The sequence below is a fragment of the Mytilus trossulus genome, chromosome 2 (genome assembly GCF_036588685.1).
Source record: "Mytilus trossulus isolate FHL-02 chromosome 2, PNRI_Mtr1.1.1.hap1, whole genome shotgun sequence".
NCBI classification, from domain to species: domain Eukaryota; kingdom Metazoa; phylum Mollusca; class Bivalvia; order Mytilida; family Mytilidae; genus Mytilus; species Mytilus trossulus.
This window is the reverse complement of record NC_086374.1, coordinates 9,922,530-9,940,472: the sequence shown is the minus strand read 5'-3', so window position 1 is coordinate 9,940,472 and position 17,943 is coordinate 9,922,530. Positions and strand designations below refer to the sequence as shown.

The 17,943-nt window shown below is 32.7% G+C and overlaps 1 protein-coding gene across 1 annotated transcript; it reads right to left on the bottom strand.

Annotated features, from left to right (window-relative positions):
- Window positions 1–793: 793 nt before the first annotated feature.
- Window positions 794–16,772, bottom strand: LOC134704832 (uncharacterized). The gene is made up of 3 exons (XM_063563614.1): window positions 16,733–16,772; window positions 11,663–11,828; window positions 794–1,112 (listed from the first exon to the last, which is right to left on the bottom strand). The coding sequence occupies exons 1-3, from the start codon at window positions 16,752–16,754 to the stop codon at window positions 794–796; spliced, it is 507 nt and encodes a 168-aa protein (XP_063419684.1). The 5' UTR covers window positions 16,755–16,772.
- Window positions 16,773–17,943: the final 1,171 nt, after the last annotated feature.

The window sequence follows — 17,943 nt, the reverse complement described above, 5'->3', positions numbered from 1 at the left end:
TTCTAAGAAGTAAATCAATTTTTTAATTTGTTTAAAAATATTCAATATGCTAATCAAGTTATGTTCATGTTGTAACTAATGGGTTGAAATATTGTTTTTTTCAAATTTTTTGAGGAAAAAAGTGTTTTTTGAAATCACTCTACATATACTGTCTACGGTAAATCAGTTGATAATGTATACATTTTAACGATTTCTCGTGGGGCGAAACTTCGCTAAACAAATAAACGAAGAAACTGTACGATTTTTTACAAATTGATGACAAACACTGTCTTTACCTTTAAATGAGAGGTTGGCATCATTAGTTGGAACTTCTGTTTTCAGAATTGTCGTTTTATGTAAATTTTGTAAAAAAAAAAATCGCGAAAAAACGTCACGAAAGCAAAAAAAAATTTTAAACGGATTTATATTTCCATAATGATTAAGTATTACTACCTACAATATTGTCCAATGAACCGGAAACTTTATCCATAATTTGAAAAAAAGTCTTGTATCGTTTCTTTTATTGACTAGTATAGTTCCCCGCGGTAATTGCATCTTAGACTATTTTTTTTTTTTAAATTAAATGATATAGAAGAAAATGAGCACAGGTTAGTGAAACTATACCAAGGTTCTTGGTTCTCTCATTATATCAGAAAGTGTAAAAATACGAATAATATCTAAGATTAAAGTATGTTTTTTTCTCTTTGATAGCATATGTAAATATAAGATTGTACCTATTTTTCTTTGATAACATATGTAAGAATAATTATGTATCTATGTTTCTTTGGCAGCATACGTAAGAAAAATAATGTACCTATTTTTCTTTGATAACATATGTAAGAATAAGAATATACCTGTTTCTCCGTGATAACATAAGTAATAATAAGAATTTACCTGATTTTTTGTGATAACATAAGTAAGGGTGTTTGTTGTCACAATCGTCGACTCCATACACTCCAGAAGAATACGTCGGGGATGATGTGTTAAGTACAATACATTTCGTCTGACCCTCTATCCCCGATATCTGATTAACAATAGACGTCAGTGACAGGTCTTCCTTACACTTATCAGATTTATATACTTTATCGTCTCTTTCCTTTATACGACCTATCCATACAAGTTTGTCTGTTAGCCTATAAAACCCAAATATTTTGAAAAAATCTTTAGACGTCCTAATCGGGAAACCTATAAATCATAAAAAAATTAACAAAACTGTACAAGTCATATCCATATTACAAAGGATGAAAGGTATCAGAGAGACATAACTCATAGATTGAAAATAAAAAGATAAACAGACAAGTAAAAATACAGAAGGCAAAACTTAGAAAACTTAAGACTAAGCAACACGAACCCCACAAAAAACTTGGGTGATCTCAGCTGCTCCGGAAGGGTAATCAGATCCTACTCCCCTTGTGGCACACGCCTAATAGTCTTTTTCGGTAGGTCACAATCGTAACAAGGAAAGGGTGTTGTAGTAACGACATAAGGAACATATCCGATATCATTTGTGAAACGATTTTTCCATAATTTATCGTTTAAATTATGATACGCCAATACTTTTGTAGGAACTTCACATGTCCTATCCATATTATCAATAAGCCTATGAAATACCAATAATTTTATGTAACCTTAATACGCCCGACTCATATAAGTTTATCTGCTGGTTTATTATACATCAAGAATTAAAATATTAACCTTTACACGTCCTATCCATATTTAATAATCGGTTAACCTATACTACACCAATAATTTTATATAACCTTGCACGTCCTATCCATATTTAAAGTCATATGAGACCTCAAATTAAAAAAGTATGCAGGGTTTTTATTTAACAAAAAGGATAGTTGTAGTTTTTAGATGAAGTTTACTTCTTTTAATTGCTTGCTTCCAGGAAGCCAATCGCCGTCATATTTTCCTATTCAATGTGACCTTAGCATGACCATGATCGCAATACGCATGGATCTGTCATTTAAATAAACTATTATCTTATTGCTTATATAATACACGTGCTAAATATCTATGCCTCTTTGTTTATTATTTACTAAAAGGTAGCAATCGATAAACTACGGCTTCAAAACACGACAAATAATGAGCGGCCATATTTTTAATTCATAATAGACAGAGAGAGAAAAAAAATTACGATTAATCTATATTTTTGGGTTAAAAAAATGATAAAATCGTGCGCAGAAGACCAAGTTTATCATTAATATATATATATAAATATATAAACATGCATTGGTTCAAAAGTTGGATAATGCCCGTATCACAGTGTCCCGATTTTTATATACGATGGACACCCGAATGCGAAAATTGTAAGTTCGTACGAAGTTCTCCCGATCTCGTTAAAATACCAAAAAGTGACCGAAGCAAGTACGATGAATAACGAAGTCTATACGATGGTGCCGAAATTATATACGATAGCAAAAGATGGACATACGAAAGTTACCCGAAGACGGTATTTAAGCTTCATATCTCAGCTGAAGCCTACACGATGGATCACGAAGGCTACACGATGGATCACGAAGGCTTCACGATGGATTACGATGATGGCGTGATGTCCATACGATGTCTAAAAAATAGCATAATACACAGGAAATTGGTAGCTCATTTTGTTACCTGCTGGTTCTAAAGACAATATTAAAGGCATTTCCATTTACTGAATATTTTGATTGATTTCTAAGAAAATAGTTTATGTATCAAATATGCATATTCAATTTACAATTTCTGCATGTGTCATTTACAAATATAGTGTCCATATTTGTCCCCAATATGTTACATACGAGGGGATGCCACGCTCGGCATTGCCTTGTTTGAACTGTAAACTGTGTGCACTAGTCTGAATAATCACCGATAATTATGCCCATGTTTACTGATTTATCTTAAAGGTAAGGTAATGGGTTCGGTGATCCCTTTTACTCAAAATGAGCTCTTTCCAGGAGAATATCATAATAATATAGACAAAAGGAAGGATGTGGGGAAAGCAACAAATGCGGCAAAATATGACATACAGAAAACAAAATGGTTATGGAGTAAACCGGCATTCGTGTGACAACAACTCAGACGATACATAAAAAATCAGAATAATGAAGAAAAAGCTGGTTTCCCTATAAACGTGTACCTGCAGTGTTGGTGTACGAGGCGCGTTTATGATTTTCATTATGTTACTTGATATGAAATATTGACAAAAAATAATATTTTACTTGTAAAAGTAAATCATGAGCCTGTAATAGATGCTCTTCTTGATCCATTTGAATTAATAGAAACAACGCTTTCGCCTTTCTTGTTCTCATAGAATCATATGATATGAGCTCCATGTTTTGTGAACATCTTTCTTAACTGTCGTATTAGACTGACCAGTGCATATTGTACCTGGCACTTTAAATGTATTTTAGCGCGAAAATTAACTTACATTTAGCTGGAATTATTGCCGTCGACGTTCCATCTTGTCGCCTTCGTACTTTTATTCGATGGCAACACGACGGGATTACGATGTCTTCACGAAATCGTGTTGCCATCGTAAGACCTTCGGGTAGCTTCGTGATTCATTCGTGTAGACATCGTTATGTAAAAACTGCCCGATGGAAACGATGGAAACACGAATGCAATACGATGTTCAAAGCTGCATTCCCGGTGACATTACGATGGTGAGGATGGTGATACGAACTCAATACGAACCCTCAACATCAGACGCACCTTCGGGGATTTTTTAACATGTTAAAAAATTTAGAACCTTTCCCGAAGTTGTCCCCGAAGGCTGGAAAAAGTAGCCGATGGTTCTACGATAGTTAAAGATGGCACTACGAATAGTCCGATCTGGATACGATCAGTCCCGATTTTGAAAATTTACATAATCGTGTTGCCATCGGCGTAAAAATCGGGAAAGTGTGACGCGGGCATAAACATTGTTTTTCATCAGTCATTCGTTTGATATGAATTCAATCATTGGTTAACCTATACTACACCAATAATTTTACATAACCTTTTCACGTCCTATCAATATCCAGTCATTGGTAAACCTACACTACAACGATAATTTTATATAAACTTTGCACGTCCTATTAATATTAAATCATCGGTTAATCTATAATTATACACCAATGGTTAAATATAACCTTTACATGTCCGATCAATATCAAATTATCTTAATACCTATAACACACCAATAACATTCCCAAATAGTATCCATACTAAATCATCGGTTATTCTATAGTATATCAATAATCTAATATAACCGTTATCAAAGTTAGCCACTGTTCGAAAGTCATAAATCGCTTGAGAGAAAACAAATCCGGGTTACAAACTAACACATCAACTATAAAAAGAAAACTACGAAACAACAGAAACAACAGAATTATTGAAGTGCAACAAAAAACAAACGACAATGCAACACACACATGAACGAACTATATGATAACAACTGCCATTTTCCTGACTTGGTACAGGACATTTAAAGAAAAAATGTTGGGTTGATATAAAAAAAAAAGAAGATGTGGTATGATTCCCTTATATGATGAACCTGGTTTTGTGGCGAGCCTATAATACACTAATGATTAATAACCTGTACACGTCCTATCTATACTTAAACAATGCTGGAGTTAATACAGTTAGCTCTTGTACATTGTACCACTACTGGCAAACACCATGTTTATTACTAGCAAATCAAAACTGCGTATACAAATTTTAAAAAGAGAAGTAAAGAGTTGGACGGAGGAACACAAACTGAGTCAGCATAAAAAAAGAAAAGAAAGGTCGAGGATGGTGTCTACAACATATAAAGAGTAAATTATTATATAGAGTATGGAGGAACATCAATTTTTTGCTTTTTTAATGTCTCAGTCTGTAACTATTCGAATATTGCATTGATCCGATTCTTTATTTGAGTCCAGTCAATTTGTGCAGAATTTCAGCAAAATTGCTCAGATTATGGCTAAATCATGAGTTTGGGCATAATATTACTATAGGTCATAAATATCATTGTGAAGCCATGAACCAACTTTGAAAGTAGAAATTTGCGGGAAGGTTTTGATTTCTATAGTAAACTTTAAAAATATATGAAAATTATATAAGTAAAAATATTGAAACGAAACCTGATAAAAAGAGCGACAATGTTTATACCAAATGGTATGATGAACAGCATCTTGTAAAAATGTTACCCATATTGAAAGGCAACCATAATAAAAAACCTTGAAATTCAAAGTTTTAGTAAGATCTCCAAATTCATGAATAAGAATAAATAAAACCATCAGTTGATATTGTTTATTTGAAAAGTACTTTTGCAAAATCTCCATGGCAGACATGATAAAATAAAATATTTGCTCAAATGTTCTCAATTGACATTAAAATTTTAACATAATGAATGAGTTTAACAACTTGTCAAACTACATGATAGAAGAAGTCTTTGTTCATTGTATCCTATCTGATCTGCCTACACATTTACACCGAGTATTATTTATAGATTATTACATGGCATTTTCCATATTGGCTCTGGTATCAGCCTTAGACTCCCATATCAAGCCAGAGCGCTTAAGCCCGAGTGCTTGATATGTGTCGTGGGCTGATATCACGGACCATATGGAAAATGACATGTTATAATCTATTTACCACATATTATCAAGAAGAGAAAAAAGATAGCATTTCCAAAGTGATGTTTGATTTGTCAACAAAAATTTAAAAAAAAACCATTTAACGAACAAAATTTTAAAAAATGTATCACATTGAGTAAACAAAGGTTTGTGAAAGTTTAACACATAATTAACAATAAATGTATTAATTCTCAGAATTATAAATATAAACGACAACTGCTGCTTTGAATGATAACTTGTTTACAAATAGTTTTGATTGGCAGGTTACCGGAAGTTAAACTCGGGGGTTCGATATGGATTTCGAGGGCTGATATCAATATTGGCCCCGAAGGCTGATAACCAACCTTGACTTCCGGCTATTATTGGCCATGCAGAATCGTACATATCAGTACAAAATATGTGATAAAACTTAGTACTGCCTTTACACATTTGTATCGTCCTCTGCAATGGTTTAACATCTGACATTCACATTTATTATTTAGCACAGGACTATAACGCTCTCTGCAGCGATTTACAGAACAAATCCCATAAAGCCAAGTCAAGTGAACCATAAAGATGGTGGTAATAGCCAAACACTTTGCAGAACTTCAGTTAATCAGTCAAAGAAACAATTTAAAGTTATGAACACGCTGAAAAGATTTCACAAAATCATAAATGTTCTACATCTGGCGGCATTTAGAATTGGCCCCAGGTAAAAAAGATTTAAAAAAATGTGAAAAATTAATGGCATCATCAATTTTGTTAACACATGGTATATGCCTCCGAATATACAAGGACTATCATTTAAAGACTTCGTGTATTGAAATACTGATCACCATCCTGAATTTATTGTTGATACAAAATTTAGTCCTGGTATCTATGAAGAGTTATTTTAAATGACAACAGCTATATGTATTAGATATTCACTGCGTGGTCTAATAAAAAAAAGGCATATGTCAAAAAATCTGTTTCAAATCTTACTTTCAGGTTTGTTTAAGCAACTCTTTACCATGGATATTTCGTAAACATGTGTATATAATATAATTTATTTATGACTAAACATTGCCGAAAGGGATAAAAACTGAAGATCTCAAATAAAGGCAACAGTAGTATACCGCTGTTCGAAATTCATAAATTGATAAAGAAAAATAATACTGGAGCTTAATAGCGTAAGGAATAAAATGCTAATTGAATTGATTCCTCCCATTGTTAAATTTGTGACTGTGGTACTGCATGCAGAAACACTCCAGAATCACCAAGCAAAATAGCACAAATCTGGTCGAAACTTATTTTTATCTTATCTTAATATATTACATCAGGCAAACGATAACATACTTCTGAAGTTAGAAATTACCCCCTAAATGATAAAAACAACAGTAAAAAAAACCCAGATACAGTAGAGTTATGCTGGATTAACAATAACGATGACTGCGGTGGGTTTTTTCTGTGATGATGTATTAGACAATACATCGTCATTTATAATTGACAAAAGAATCCATGACTATGCACTTGCACCAAAAGGCACTGTTCTCCTAACCAAACATAGTACTGGACATGTAATATCACAGGAGGCCAAGTATCCTGTTTAAATTTTTTATAAAACTTATTCCCGGAATCCAGAGACACAAGAAAGGGCAATCTGTTATCAAGAAATTCATGGGTCAAAGTTCAAGATTAAAACATGTATAGTACTATTAGATATAATTTTTTGAAGTGCTTTATAAAGATATTTTTAATTCTTTTTAATACGTGTAGACAATACTACTAATAGAATTTCCGAAACATATTAGAATACTTCGACGGGACACGGTCAAGAACAGATAGTGTTTTCAAATTTCAAGATCGCTTGCTGCGCTGAATTGTAGAGCTAACGCCTTAAATAACTTGAACTTGTCATGGAAGGAAGAGTTAATAAAATGCATCTCAATTTTTTTTAGAAATACTGTTAGGTTTAAAAACGTATCTTGAAGGATTTGTATCATTTTGCCATGTGATACTAGAGTGTTTCTGTAATTCCATGGCTTTCATTCAACTGTTCTAAGTGAATTAATGCAAGAAAGTGATTCAATGCGCAACAGCATTATATGATTGCATCAAAGTACTGATTACAAGTTTCAATGTGTATGACTTTTATTTCAGGATCTGCCGGGAATAGTTAATCCTCATGTTTCCTCTCTTGACGATTCGCATATTTTTGTCTTCAGATTTTGGGTCAAGTGACTTCGATATCTTCAAATTTAATGCTGTTTGATATAGGGTGGTCAATTTCTACTTATTTTATGACTGCTATTTGAAAATGGCTACACATATCAGCCATTTTGGTTTCTGAATTGATTCCAAATCTATAAATGTCAACTATGACATTAACTAAAACTCGTCAAAGTAAGATGCTTTTACCACAATCTGAACAATTGATTCACATATCAGCTGGTCCCGATTTAGGGAATTTGCATGATTGTCCCAAAGTATAATCTTCAGCTATAGGTAAATAGTTGGTCCGATGAAGATCATAGCTCTCTTAAATCAGTCCATCTAAGAAAAGGAAAACTCGATATAAAACCAATGGCTTGATGGGAGTCAAAAGCTTTGGCTAGAGACTCATCATGAGGAAAGAAACCTTGCTGAATAAATCCCTGGCCCTCCTGGTAAGGGGGTTGTGCGCTGGGCTAGCTACTCAGCCACGGAAAGAAACTTATGCTACAGAAACAAGGAAAAATCAATTAGTTCGGTGTAGACAGATGAAAACCTCTGCAGGAATGCAGCCTATGACGAGCGACAAGACTCCGAGAAACTCTATTCTGTCTCCTAAACCAACGTTAAAATTTGGTTGTTGGAATGTTAGAAAGAACTATGAACGAAACAAGCAGAACTGTTCAAACAATTAGGAAAATGAAGAGATTCAAGCTTAATATATTGGGTGTTAGTGAATGCAGATGGACTGATTCAGGAAAATATAAACACAATTCAGGTACAGACATTTATTGTTCAGGACGTACAGATGGTAGAAACCATGAAGGAGTAGCTATTCTGTTGAGTAAGAGAGCAAGCAAGTTTCAGGAGCCTGAAATTCAGTGGTTGTCGTTTGTTTATGTGTTACATATTTGTCTTTCTTCATTTTTTTACATAAATAAGGCCGTTAGTTTTCTCGTTTGAATTGTTTCACATTTTCTTATCGGGGCCTTTTACAGCTGACAATATGCGGTATGGGCTTTGCTCATTATTGAAGGCCGTTCGATGACCTATAATTGTTAATGTTTGTGTCATTTTGGTCTTTTGTGGATAGTTGTCTCATTGGCAATCATATCACATCTTCTTTTTTATATTTGTTGTAGAATGGATAGCAATAAATGAAAGAATAATAAAAATAAGAACGAAGACCAGTTATGGACACATGACCGTTATCCAATGCTATGCCCCTACAAATGATTATACAGATAATGAGAAAGAGAATTTTTATGATAAATCAAATCAGATCATAATGGACACACCAAAGCATGATGTACTTACCATCATTGGAGATTTTAATGCAAAAGTAGGTTCAACTAAGGTTCAGAAGAAGTGATGGGAAAACATGGGCTTGGAGAAATTAACAACAATGGTGAAAGATTAGTAGAGATGTGTACTTGGAACCATCTGATAATTGGGGAAACAATCTTTGAACATTAAAACATACATAAAGCCACATGGGTGTCTCCGAATGGGAAAGTGAAAAACCAGATCGATCACATACTGATTAATAAGAAATGAAGGTCATCCTTATTAGATGTGAAAGTGAAAAGGGGTGCAGATGTATACAGCGATCATTACCTAGTCATTGGAAAAATCAGACTAAAACTAAGCAAAAATAAATGCAAAACACCAAGCAAGATCAAAGACTTTGGAAATCTTAAACAGCCTGAAATACAACAAAACTTCAATATAGAACTGAAGAACAGATTTGAGGTCTTACAACTTGGAGAAAATGAGATTGACATAAACTCTAAATGGCAACATATGAGTGAAATTTACTTAAAAACAAGTGAAGACATCTTAGGTTACAAAAATAAAGAAAGCAAGGAATGGATATCTGAAAAAAACATGAGCTCTAATTATGGAAAGAAACGTGTTAAAATCAAAAACCTATCAAGCAACAGGAGAACAACAAGCAAGAACGAAAGATCTATATAATAGTAAGAAAAAAAAAGTGAAAAAGAATGCAAAGGCAGACAAAAAGGCATACATAGATAAAATTGCAGAAGAGGCTGAAAATGCATCTAAAGTTGGAGATATGAGAAAGCTATATAACATTACAAAACAGCTTAGTAGCAGAGTAAATACCAACAGTACTAACATCAAAGATAAAGATGGTCAGACAATATGCAAATTTAAGAAACAACTGGAAAGATGGAAAGAGCATTTTGAAGAGGTGTTGAATAGGCCTGAACCAGCAATATCAGTTGACAGGACAGAGGGAGCTCCACTACCAATAGAAATAGAAATGGGACCCATAACAGAAGATGAGATCAAAGCAGCCATTAAAAAACTTAAAAACAACAAAGCTCCCGGGGTAGATGGCATGCCAGCAGAAGTACTAAAATCAGACATAAATTTCAACGTGAACATCCTACGTGATTTGCTTAATGAAATATGGGAAAAAGAAATACTACCTACTCAGTGGAAAGATGGTATCATTATAAAACTATCAAAGAAAGGTAACCTTACAGATTGTAACAACTGGCGTGGAATTACTTTACTACCAGTGCCTGGTAAGATACTTTGTAAAATAATTTTAGAACGAATCAAAGACAAAATTGATTCCATTCTACGGGAAGAACAAAGTGGATTTAGAACAAACCGTGCATGTATAGATAACATCCTCATACTGAGAAATATTATAGAACAGGCACTAGAATGGAGGTCACCCATATATATAAATTATGTGGATTTCGAAAAAGCCTTTGATAGCGTCCATAGAGAGTCACTCTGGTACATCATGAGTATGTATGGAATTCCACAGAAAATAATTAACATCATTTTGGAAATGTATGATGGGTTAAGATGTGCAGTCAGACATGATAGAAAACTATCAGATTGGTTTTTAATAACATCTGGAGTAAGACAGGAATGCATAAAATCTCCTTTTCTCTTTATATTGTTGGTTGACTGGGTAATGAAGAAGGCAACAACTGAAAATCATGGTTTACAGTAGGGACTAACAACCTTTTTAGAGGACATGGACTTTGATGATATCAGGCTCTTTTCTCATACAAATGAACACATGCAGAAAAAGACAGATACAGTTACATCAGAGGCAGCGAAAGTAGGACTGAAGATAAATGCAAAAAAAAACTAAGATGATGAAGATAGGTACAAAGAACAATAAAGCAATAACAGTGAACGGAAAAGAACTGGAACAAGTAAACTCATTCAATTATCTTGGTAGTAGAGTAAATGCAGAAGGAAATATCGAAGAAGAAGTTAACATCCGTATTGGCAAAGCAGCTTCTGTATTCAAAGAATTACATATGGAAAAACAACAAAATATCATGAAAGACAAAGATCAGATTGTATGTGAGCAATGTTAGATCAGTTCTGCTGTACGATTCAGAAACCTGACAAACAACCAAAAAAGTAAAAAGTCGAATAAGAGGATTCGAAGGACGCTGTTTGAGACGAATAATTAACATCAGATGGCCAAGTGTAATTTCAAACAGTGAACTATCAGAAAGAACAGGTGTGAAGAATATAGTGAATGAGATCATGAGAAGACGGTGGAAATATATTGGACATATACTGCGAATGGATAACAACCGGCATGTGAAAAAAGTATTGACATGGACACCACAAGGGACAAGAAAGCCTGGAAGAACGAAAGGCACATGTAGAAGAGATATAGCAGCAGAGATAAAGAGACATGGTTACACCTGGAATCAAATAGAAACAATCGTGAAAGATAGAACGAGTTCAAATTGGAGGTCCCTTGTTGATGCCTTAAGTGTTCAAGAACATGAAGAGGATTAAGTAAGTAGTAAGTATAATCTTCATGAGATAATGTCCTTTTAGATTTGTTGTTGAACTTGGTATTTTGATTAAATGCCGTCCTAATCAGTTTTGATAATATTTTGAGATGTGTTTGCACTTACCAATTCAAACGATCAAGTTTCAGGGCTGTGTATACAGAACAATCGTATCCACACATGGAAAAATCACTCCCGGATATCTCGCTCTGACATGCTTCCTTCGCTGTATACCACGTGACACTGTCATCGACAACGTGCAAAGTTAAATTATGGCCAAAGCCTACGCCAGCTATAAAATAAAGAGTAAAATCAGGATACTCTGTTAAACATCTTAAGACATATGAACAGAGGTTCTTAAAATTATTGAACCAATATTTACTAAAATATGTCTTCTTGATTTTCATGGTAAGTTGATTTAAATATCAAAACCGGATAAATTGTACGGCGAATATATTTTTACTATACTGGGATTAGTCAGTAGTGTTGACTATCAAAGTTCTTTGCTTCGAGAGTACTGATATATTTCCGGTGTTGATGCTACTCAGTAAAAAAGGTTATTCACTCAACACTTTCCCTGCTTACAAACTTTGTATTATATTGCCGACATTTACCTTAACGTAACCTTCAAAAATAATCATAACGGAGTCATGTATCATAGTCAGGTGATAGCCATGTAATATCGATGATGAATTTTACAAATGTTTTCATGCTTTTCTACTTGCTAATTAAAATTTGTCATAAAATATTGAAAAACAACACGTTATTAATTTCTTGCATCCGAAGCGCTTTTCTGGATTTACCTTCATCAGGAACGCTCAAAGCCAAACATTTGAAATCCGAAGATGTACAAGTACCGAAACCGTTGAAGAGCTGTATGTAAAAAAATACCTAAAATAATAGCCATCAACACTGGATATATATCGGTTAACAGTTAAATGATTTGATGTATTAAATTGTACTTTGAAAATCAATTACCACTATTAACCTTTCCGTGCACGTTCATTTACATTTTTCTGAGAATATCATATAGCTTTTTCAATATCATATCTGTATCAACCCGAAACACCAATATAATCCCGAGAGCACTGACTTTAAAGGAATGTTATAAGCCGACGCTTTAATTTCAATTATAAATAATACTTTGTTTACGTAAATCAGCTGTAATTACGAAGTATTTGTAATGGGAATAACTCCCAATGATGTCTTTTAATAATTAACTACTAACTATCAATTATAAATGACGAAGTGAATGAACTTGTAACGTCAACAAATACATATTCGGAATCAAAGTGCTATGTTAGTACTATATCTGATATATAAGTAGAAAGTGATAGAACTCATAATTTTCTTGAAAATCAATTAATGAAAATGACAAAAAAAATTGTTAAGATACCAAGGGGGAATATTATTAATATTATATTTGATGTAGAATTAGAAGTTGATACAACTCATATTTTCTTGAAAATGAATCATTGAAAATGTAAAAATGAGATTGTAAAGATACTAAGGGGGAATACAAATATTATAGAGAGTAAAACAAACAACACAATTGACAAAAGAACAAAAAGAAAAGATGAGGAGAACACTGTCACCAAAAATACTTTAAAGAAAACCTAAGATGCGACATTACGCAGATGGCTAATGAGCTCAATGTAAATGGTTAAATTACGTGAATATTGATTGTTAATAAGGTCAATGTTAATGGTTAATTAGGTAAATGATATATGTTGAACGGGATACATTAAGAGGGTTATTAAGGTTCGTGTAGATGGTTAAGGAGGTACGTGAAGAAAATGACTATGGTTTATTATATGGAAAACTGCATGAATTATATGGAAAACTGCATGAAAAATGGCTTACTCTGAGAAATTCATAAAAAGTGTTAAAGAACCAAACACAAATAGTCTAGTTATCTTTCATGCAAAAATGAAGCATAAATGCAGGGAACTAGCTAATGAGCTCACTTTAAATGGTTAAAATAAATATTGATGGTTAATGAGGACAATGTTGGTTTTTAATGAGGTCAATCAAGATCGTTAATAAGGTCATGATGAATTCCACAATATTTTTAAATGTTCGAAATTTAATCATGGAAGAGAAAAAAAATTAAACCATATTATCTATATAGACTTAACATATTGAAATTTCATGATTCGATGAATACTCGAAACATCAGTATGCTGAATCATTTGTGCAAATTTATCAGACTGATTAATAAACAGCTGGACTCTTAGGGGAAACATTGTTTAATAACTTTTATATAATATTGTATATATGCATAATGTGTTTTTTTTTTATATTGCATGTAGCTGGAAATATTTTTCCAGTTGCAGTTAATACATTTGTATTTATTCTGACTATATGCTATATTAGTAATGTTTATAATATCTCTGTACCATGGATTTTGTTTTTTGAGAATAAAGATATAAAAGGTCAATGTTGATGGTTAATTAAGTAAATACTGATGGTTAATACAGTACATGTAGATGGTCACTGAGGTCAAAGTTAATGTAGTGAGGTTAATATAGATGGTAATTGAGGTGAATGTAGACCGTTAATGAGGTCAATGTAGATGATTAATGGGTCAGTGTAGATGGTTATTTAGGTAACATATAAATGGTTTATTAGGAACATGTAGATATCAATCGAGGTAATATTTTGGTAAATAGGAAACATGTTGATGGTTAATTTGGTTAATGATAGATGTTGAACAGGATACATTAAGATGGTTATAAAGGTTCATGTAGGTGGTTATCTTCTTATATCTATGTGCATTTACAAATCATCTGCAGTCATCTAATTAATAGTTAGGTGTTGTTTTTATCGACTCTGCGCTAATTCACCACTTGTCTAGACTATGAACTTGAATGCGATGGGTACTCGTTTGTCATTAAAGATGACACATTTCATACGATCTAAATTTCAGATAACATCTTTTCCAAATCCTGGATCTGGATTGCCGTTTTTTTTTTACTTCAACTCATCACGTTTGTTCCTAACTTACAGTAATAAGATACTCTTTCATAGCAACGAAAGTTTTAATGCAAAATCAATATCCCATTATTTGTTATATATACCTTGCAAAGGAAATTGCTTTTACAAAGATTCTGTAATGTTTTCAAGTACAAGTACAGCATTGATTTTAATTTTAATAAACTCTTTAAACGATGAACTAAATGATCACACAGAATATACAGTAGATCATCAAACGAACATTCAATACTGCAAACAAACTAAAATAAGGGGTCAGGTTAAACTAACTTTGTAATGCGTTACTGAATAATAATGTGAGGGTCGTACTTATGCTGCACACGATGCTGGTACGAGTTTGTATTTTGATGTAGATAAACATTAAAAGCAATGCATAGAATGGTACACTAAATAAAGTACATTGTAATGTGATATTGGTTGAATTAGCGTCTAAGGCTTTAAAATAAAGAAACATTAGAATTTAAATTTAAAATACTAAACATTATAACACTTGTTTGTCACATTATCACACAGAAAATTCATGTCAAACGTTTCATTTGTGTGTGCAAATGGTCGGAATGTTATGTCTTGATATCGTATTTTTCTCCGACTATCGTAAAAATCGAAGACTTTCGCCTTTGTTTGACTAGTAGTTGTTGGCATGTTGCAGCAAAATCAACATCATTAAAATCGTTCGCCAAGAAAGTGATTGTTTGGAAACGATCTGAGACATGTCCAAGTATAAGCAAAGTAAGCTTGCATCGGGCTTGTGCATTATATCGTGAAATCGGCTTAGAGTGAAAGGGATAACATTAATAGTACATAAGTTACATTTCCTGTATCCCTTTGAAAAAATGATGGAAATAAAAATGAGAGAAAACTGAGATAGATTCTTTAAAAACAAATATACAAAACTGAAGTAGGCAACAAACCGAAATCCTATAAATGTAATCAAACATAGGCTACGATCGTTAGAACAACTTTAAAATAATCTTTTTATAGGGAACGTCGTGTAAGATAACTCTGTATAAGCAACAGAATCAAATACACAAGCTAGTTTTAGTCTTCCTTGATGACGTAGTGGGAGGAAAACATATTAGTTTTGATATCACGGCGTAAAAGACAAACACAAATAAAACCATGCTTATTAACACTGCACATAAAAAAAAACTTGTAGATTATTAAAGAAAGTTCGTTACCTACTGGTATAGAACCATGTCCATTATTTGTTCTTATTTCGAATGCACTAAGTCTTTGAGCTTTACCCTTGTTCTTATATCGAATGCACTAAGTGTTTGAGCTTTACCCCATGTCGCAACTTTTTGAAATTTTGTAATGGGACATGACCGAGACGAAGTGTTATGGACCAAGCCTGGAAACACAAAATATGAATTAAAAAATTTAAATCAATGAAACATTTTAATCTTGTTTCAAACTATAAAAAAGCCGATTGACACCAATCATCAAAAAATTCATCACAACTGTTCATCAACAAGTTGAAATAAGAGAGTCGGAAGACACATTGAGGTCATTCGAACTAACCATGCACGTCATGGCAAGAAAAACAAAAGAATACAAAAATTACTAAAAAATAATTCATAGAAAAATACAAACAACCCCATTTATGAATCAGTTTCTTAAGTTGAAAGGGAATATTGGTTCATTTAATGAATGTATTTCTCGGATTATATTATTCGTCAATTTTTCGGCAATCGTCTGGATTATCTGACTGCTCCCTTGTATTACACCCTTCGTGTTATAATTAGAATTGAGGTCTCTAATTATAATAGCACATACATTTCATCAGCTATGTACAGAAAAGTGAATATAACCTTATGTTAACGTGACGGATGATCCAAAGATTTTTTTTATTACATAATGGTAGATGGGTTTTTACAAAATAAACAGCATGAATGATATTAAATGTCAATGACCATGGTCCATTGTCTTTTCTCAAACGTGTTGTGCGCCAACGAGTGTTTGCAAATGAACATTACTTTCATTGAGATACAGGTAGAGCTAAATCTAATGTTACAACAACTGAATTGGAAAAAAGATAACACGTGCAGATCATTCTTTTTAAGAGGTCATGATATTGCCAAGATATTTTTCATGGAATTTTGTATGTATGAAATGATTTTCATCGTCAGTGTTAGACAATGATGTATTTCATCAATAGACCTGCAGTGTAACTGTGTAATTACTAACACGTGAAGTTCTTACCTGTTATATTTATAACTTCCATCTGTTGACTTGTTTTCAATTGTAGTGCTAGAAACGAAAACAATATTGTGTTAACAGAAAATTATTTTTAAAGCCGTCTAAATCCATTTTTTTTAAAACACATTTGCTAGGAGAAAAAGAAGGAAAGAAGTTCAAACCTTTGAAGTAAACAAATTTAAAGAACAGGATGCATCTCCCTACATTCGTATTTCATCAAAACACAAAGATATTCTCTAAATACACTAGATATGATCAACACTTCGATAGAACATTCGTTTTGTGTGTCGTGTTAATCTGATGAATCAAGTAATTCACAAATGAATTTTATAGTTTGTTAGAGGCGGGTTAAGCCCATTAGCTTGTAAAACCACACCCCATGCTATATATGCATGTCCAAAGTCTAGAGTCTGTAGTTCAGTCTTTGTCGTTGTTTCAGGTCTTTCATACTTGTTTTCAGTTTATTAGTTTGTTATAAATAAGGAAGGTTTTATTGTGGTATTTTCTTTTTTTTTTCCTTTTTTTTTTTTTGTATTCTTAATATCCATTTTAGTTTATTCAACTTGAAATATATTTTAAGAATAATTAATGTTCTGCTTTCTGACGCCATAGTTAATATAAGGAAACGTAGCGAAAGTTGTTTCTTTCGAATTTTGGCAACGAGTATATATTTATTTTCTCCTCTATTTAGTCTGACACAACAACTTATTAATGTCTAAAACTGTACTCACCTGAATGAAATAAAATATAAAAAGACAATTTTATCTGACATTCCATTAGACTATCTTCCTGTAATGTTACATTACAAAACAAATCTCGGGAAAGGAAATTCCAATGATCAAAATAATCCCAACAATATGAAACGAAGTGTTTTAATGTCATTTGCGTAATCGCTCTTTTGTCATATTATTGAATTTAAATATATATCAAATGATGAAAGCTTTATTCCTTAACGGTAGATAAATGAACCAGTCTATCTCGTCCAATCCAATAAAAGACAAAGTATTTTTGGTCGTTCAAAGCCTCATCATTAACAGATTTCAAAACAAATCGTTATTAGATATAGATTTTTTTCGTTACAGATATTGCCTTTAGCGCGTTTTAACATCCGTTCTTTTCAGCTTGACATCAGATTAAAAGTTTTTTTTAAAGTCGGACATTTATATCATGTTACAAATATACATGCGGCTATTTTATATGTAATTTGGAATTGT

Excerpts from the sequence above, each read along its gene's own strand:
- LOC134704832 (XM_063563614.1), bottom strand. The coding sequence starts at position 16,754 with ATGGAAGTTATAAATATAACAG. Across the intron at positions 11,829-16,732 it reads GGAAGTTATAAATATAACAG|CTGGCGTAGGCTTTGGCCAT; the intron begins GTAAGAACTTCA and ends TTTATTTTATAG. Across the intron at positions 1,113-11,662 it reads AAACTTGATCGTTTGAATTG|GCTAACAGACAAACTTGTAT; the intron begins GTAAGTGCAAAC and ends TGGGTTTTATAG.